This window comes from Herpailurus yagouaroundi, unplaced genomic scaffold, assembly GCF_014898765.1.
Source record: "Herpailurus yagouaroundi ecotype Mexico unplaced genomic scaffold, PumYag 67641, whole genome shotgun sequence".
Classification (NCBI taxonomy): domain Eukaryota; kingdom Metazoa; phylum Chordata; class Mammalia; order Carnivora; family Felidae; genus Herpailurus; species Herpailurus yagouaroundi.
The window spans coordinates 3,283,481-3,289,480 of NW_024420442.1; the positions used below are offsets into that span (position 1 = coordinate 3,283,481).

The window sequence follows — 6,000 nt, forward strand, 5'->3', positions numbered from 1 at the left end:
CATTGCACACATGAGGCTCAGAGAGGTGAAACAACCTACCTAAAGTCACACAGCCAGTACGTGGCAGAGCTGGGACGTGAAACCCTCTGTCTGCGATCAGAGTCTGAGTCCCTGTAAGCCACAGTACCTACCCCCTCGTCCCTCCCCAGTCCCGTTGCTCTGCCTCCCGCACTATCTTGGGGGCAGACTCCGTGCGTGGGACCTTGATGTGTGTGCCGGCTTCCCGGCAGTGAGCTGAGCGTTTCATCCTGGGTGAGGAGGGGACACTCGACGAATCACCTTCCTTTCTTTACTGCGACTGAGATGGATTGTCCGAGGGGCGGGGAGCCAAGCACTTCATACACAAAGCACAGTGGTTAAAAGCAGGGGTTGTGAGACGGAGGGACTTCACAGATCAATCAAATTAATAAAACTGGGTCCTAACGTAGGGTCAACCACTTTTGATTTCGCCGCATAAAAAAACATTTTCTACTACTACCGCTATCAATAATAATGCTAGAAATAGTATCTAACCATCATAAAGACAGCTTATGATGCACCAGGCACTGTTCTCAGTCTTTTTTTTGTTGTTTATTTATTTATTTTGAGAGAGAGCAAGCAGGGAAGGGGGGTGGGGAGAGAATTCCAAGCAGGCTCTGCACTGTGCAGAGCCCGACGTGGGGCTTGAAGTCACGAACCGTGAGATCACAACCTGAGCCGAAATTAACAGTCAGACTTCGGTTCAGGTCATGATCTCACGGTTCGTGGGTTCGAGCCCCATGTCGGATTCTGTGCTGATGGCCCAGGGCCTGGAGCCTGCTTCGGATTCTGTGTCTCCCTCTCTCTCTGCCCCTCCTCCGCTCATGCTCTCTCTCTCTCTCAAAAGTAAATAACATTAAAAAAAAAAAAAAGAAATTAAGACTCAGATGCTCAACCAACTGAGCTACCCAGGAGCCCCACTGTTCTTGGTCTTTACATGAATTGTCTGATTTGATCCCCACAAAAAACCTTACTCCATAGGCATTTTGTCGATGAGAAAACTAAGAAATGTTACGTCAATTGCTCCTGGGTCTATGCTGATAACCATTATGGCAGAAGCTCATCCTGGATTCATAAAGGGCATCTTTGAAAACAATCAAGCACACAAGGGAGGTCACCACCTCAGAATTTGGGTATAAAGAAGTAAGAAGGCACCCGGGTGGCTCAGTCGGTTAGGCGTCCGACTTCAGCTCAGGTCATGATCTCACAGTTCGTGGGTTCGAGCCCCACATCGGGCTCTGTGCTGACAGTGCGGCCCCTGCTTGGGATCCTCTCTCCCCCGTTTCTCTGCCCCTCCCCCGCTCGCTCTCTCTCTCAAAATAAATACATAAAAGAAGACATAAGGAGCTCAGTCGGTGTAGTCAGGCAGCACTGGGTTGAACCCTCTCTGTGCCTCAGTCTGTTCCCCTGTAATGAAAATATTAACACTTGCCTTATGGGTTGTTGAGAGAAATAAAAGACTTCACACATCCAGAGCTCCTTTGCACAGCAGCTGGCACATAAAAAGGACCCCTGTAGTTACCAGCCGTGAGGCTTATCGTCGCTGTTCCTCCTGGCACAGCCCCGCAAGATGTACTGGGCACAGATTCTACTGTGTGGGCCTGCTCTGGAGGTCATGCTGTTGCGTGACCGACTGTCCCCCCTCCTTCACTAACAGAAACAGCCAGAAATTGTTTCTCATTGGTGGAAACTGGTGTTGCCCTGGCAGCATTTGTAAACATTCTGCCTGGGAACCCAGGGGAAAAGCAGCTGGGAATCTCTTTCTGAGGCTTCCTTGGCCAGTACTGTTCCAAACAACGATGTGACCAGTCAGGTACCTGGTGTTGTTAAGGGTGGGAGGGCCTTGCAACGGGGCGTCCCCCGTCATCACCCAGACCCCAGACTTGACCACACCCTGGCCCTTTTCACCCATGCTTGCGCATCTGGCCTCTCGTTAGGAAGGGAAGGGGGGAGAAAGAACTAGGACAGGCCAGTGGGAGGGATGCTTAAGAATGATTTGTGCCCAGGGGCGCCTGGGTGGCGCAGTCGGTTGAGCGTCCGACTTCAGCCAGGTCACGATCTCGCGGTCCGTGAGTTCGAGCCCCGCGTCGGGCTCTGGGCTGATGGCTCGGAGCCTGGAGCCTGTTTCCGATTCTGTGTCTCCCTCTCTCTCTGCCCCTCCCCCGTTCATGCTCTGTCTCTCTCTGTCCCAAAAATAAATAAACGTTGGAAAAAAAAATTTTTTTTAAATAAAAAAAAAAAGAATGATTTGTGCCCAGGGGCTCCTGGGTGGCTCAGTCGGTTAAGTGTCCAACTTTTGGTTGTGGCTCAGATCATGACCTCGCGGTTTGGGAGTTCGAGCCCCACATCGGGCTCTGTGCTGACAGTGCACACCCTGCTCAGGATTCTGTCTCCCTGTCTCTCTCTCTCTCAAAAATAAATACATAAGCATTAACAGACCAAATTTACCGGTTTACCAAAAAACTCCATTGTTGTCTTTAACTGCGGAGTTTATAGCAAATTGCTGTGGCTGCATTGGCACAACCCTTGGGCTGGGCAGAGCCAGTTCTCCAGGGTTAAGGGCCTTCAGATCCCCTCGTCTGCCAGCCTCCAGTCTCTCCTCACTCTGGGACGGACAGCCTGGGGAGACTCCGTTCCCCCAGCACACGGCCTTGTCCACCCACTGGATGCAACAGGGCACCGAGGCAGATGCAAACGGAGCTCCAGATGCTAATGTGAAGACTCAAATGCACACGGGTCAGCATTATTACTGAATGTTTAAAAGGCCGCTCAATCCATTGCTGGGCTGATGGCCACAGCAACCGGGCTGCCCCACGCAGCACCCGCCACACCCCGGAACCAACGATGACACTGAGAAAGGGAACAAAGAGTGACCCTTCTTGAAAGAGGCCCACGGAAAGCAACTGAGCCCATTCTGGACTTCAGATGGAAATGTGAGAACAGGGCCCCGCAACCCTTTGTGAATCCTGGAGGGAGGAGAGCCGGGTGGCTAAGCGCGCTCTCTCTCTCTCTCTCTCTCTCTCTCTCTCTCTCGCTGGGACTGTGGAGCCAGATAGTCTGGGTGTGAACTTGGCCTTCTTCTTTTCATGTGGTAACGAGAGTCTCTCTCTTTATGACTCAGGGTCCCAGCAGGAAACTTGGCATACTAAAAGTAGGGCAGGTAGAGAAGGGTTAAGTAGAGGGAGTGTTTACAAAGGCGTGGGCAGAACTAGGGAGACAAGGGCAAGTGCAGCTCCCCGGGGGCTAGAATGGCGGATCCACTGGGCTGGAGGGGTGAGGATAAACTCCTTTCCGGGATTGAGAAGTGAGACAGCTACCCTGGGAATATATAACTTGCCCGCACTCTCCTCTCTCATCCTGGTCTCCACATTGTGCAGAATCTCCTGGAAGCCAGAGGACATGGGAGAGTCCACAGATGCAGTCCAGTGAGGTCAGCCTTCCAAGGCAGAGAGCAGGATGCACGGGGAGGAGTGGATCCGAAAGGGGCAAATGAAAGGTGGCCAGTGCACAATGTCGTGGGGCCGGGGGTGAGTTAAACGAAACGTACATTAAACACCCAAAATTGGGAGATGCTATTTATAGAAAAGTAAAGGGAGAGAGAGATCTACTTTTTTTAAATTAAAACAATTTTTTTTAAATGTTTACATTTGAGAGAGAGAGAGAGTGAGCGAGTGAGAAGGAGAGGGGCAGAGAAAAAGGGACACAGAATCTGAAGCGGGCTCCAGGCTCTGAGCCCGTCAGCACAGAGCCTGACGCGGGGCTCCAACTCATGAACTGTGAAATCATGACCTGAGCCGAAGTCAGACACTTAACCGACTGAGCCACCCAGGTGCCCCTGGAGAGATCCACGTTTACACAGCACCCCACCATGTAAGGACTGCCTGCAGGGATGTTTAACTGTGCTAGAACTGATTTCTCATAACTGAAGAGACTTAAGTGGTAGCCAGGGAAGACAGAGAAGAAAAGATGTGAAAAAGACGGAAAATGTGCAGAAGTTCCTAGCGCTGTGAGGAAGCCTTGTTCGCAGGCCTAATAACTATAACTTTCACAATCTCCACAGATGTTAAAGACATATGGAAAATTTTAGCGATCATCTATGACAAACGTTGTACAAAAACAGAAGCAAACGTAATTTCTTGATGTGATAAATCTCCAGCCATAAACCAGCAACATACTTTGTGATGTAGCAGCAGAAAGCACGCCCCCTGAAGTCAGACGCAAAAGAAGGATGCACATTGTCTCCACTTTCACTTAACATTTGTCTGGTGGTGTTAACCAAAGCGAATACTTAGGAGAGGTATACGTGTCAGGAAAAAAAGATGGTAAAAAATGATAGTTCCTGATGGATGGTATAATTCGTACACCTGGAAAATCCAAGAGAAAAAACTGAAAATCCACCCCTCCTAGGCTATATTGCCTCTAATGACTTTAATTCACTTCATTTTTTTAATGTTTATTTATTTTGACGGGGTGGGGCAGAGAGAGGGAGGGAGAGAATCTCAAGCAGGCTCCACACCCAGCTCAGAGTCTGACATGGGGCTCGATCTCACGATCAGGAGATCAGAAGCTGAAGCCGAGCAGAACTCAAGAGCCAGACGCTTAACCAACTGAGCCACCCAAGAGCCCCTAATTCACTTTAAAGAGCCACATGCCCTGAGTCACCTAAGTAGGGATTGAGACTCAACTAGAAATCAATATTGTTAGAACTCCAAAGAAGTTAGGACTCATTCTACTACACACACACATATATATATATATATATATATATATATATAATTTTTTAAAGTTTATTTGTTTTGAGAGAGACTGTATGTGAGCGGGGTGGGGGCGGGGGGAAGGGGGCAGAGACAGAGAGGGAGAGAGAGAATCCCAAGCAGGCTCTGCAGGGTCAGTGCAAAGCCCAACATGGGGCTCGAACTCAAGAAACCGTGAGATCATAACCTGAGCCGACATCAAGAGTCAGACGCTTAGTCGACTGAGCCACCCAGGAGCCCCTCTACTACGTCCTGATGAAGGTGTTCATGATTATGGGAATGTGAAAATCCTTGGTTTTCAGGAAAAATAGATCTCTGAAGCCAGGCACAAAGGATAAACCACAATGCCTTATTCAGGGTCCTATCCTGAGCCTTAAGTCCCTGTTGCCCCCTAGAGGCAACAACCTTTTCCTATGTCTTGTTATTCTTCGAGTGATGGTCCGTATTTAGAGGAGTGAGTTCATGCGCACATGCGTAAAAGGTGTCTTCTTGAGTTCCTTTTTTGCAGGCAAAAGGAGATGGTTGGGACTAAAGGAGTCACAATCCAGGAGAAAACGGATGTGACTGAAAGTTCCAGGTGCCAGAAGACGGACACAGAAGACAGCAGCAATGTGAATGAACTAGCTCTGGAGATAGTTAAGCGTGCCATTGCTGCTGCTATCAAGTTTGTGGAAGGTAGTAATCCTGTTTGGCTATTTGGAGGAATGTCTCATTCTACGATGGCACACTACCAGGCAACTGACAGACTCTCCCCTTTATTTTGCAGAAACTAAAAACCCCATCAAGAACATCCAGTGGCTCACCCATGGTGAATTCACAGCAGAGAAAGGCCATAGACAAATTGAGAAGTTTATTTTGGTAAGTTAGTTGACCACTCCAGGTTGGCATACGAGGGCAAAGAACAATGAAAAGGAGTGTTTTATGAAAAGTTTGAAATCCAGGACCCCTAGATGATCTCAAAGGTCGCTAAATACATAAACACTGTCCCCATCTGGGTCCCAAAACCAACATGGGATAGTCTTTGAAGGTGAAAGGCACAATCGTATTGCCCTGTTTTTTTTTTTCAACGTTTATTTATTTTTGGGACAGAGAGAGACAGAGCATGAACGGGGGAGGGGCAGAGAGAGAGGGAGACACAGAATCGGAAACAGGCTCCAGGCTCTGAGCCATCAGCCCAGAGCCCGACGCGGGGCTCGAACTCACGGACCGCGAGATCGTGACCTGGCTG

General features: G+C 49.2%; 2 protein-coding genes across 4 annotated transcripts in view; one reads left to right on the forward strand and one right to left on the reverse strand.

Moving 5' to 3' along the window:
- NKAP (NFKB activating protein) overlaps nt 1-6,000 on the reverse strand; it is a 53,182-nt gene that overhangs the window by 2,105 nt on the left and 45,077 nt on the right. The window lies entirely within an intron of this gene.
- AKAP14 (A-kinase anchoring protein 14) overlaps nt 1,727-6,000 on the forward strand; it is a 20,187-nt gene continuing 15,913 nt past the window's right edge. The window contains exons 1-3 of one of the 2 annotated variants that reach the window (XM_040468028.1): nt 1,727-1,831; nt 5,281-5,447; nt 5,539-5,630. In XM_040468028.1, coding sequence (XP_040323962.1) covers nt 5,291-5,447; nt 5,539-5,630 — 249 coding nt within the window. In that variant the 5' untranslated portion in view covers nt 1,727-1,831; nt 5,281-5,290. Of the gene's footprint in view, nt 1,832-2,401; nt 2,952-5,280; nt 5,448-5,538; nt 5,631-6,000 lie in introns of those variants that run through there. The other variant, XM_040468027.1, reaches the window with a different exon arrangement.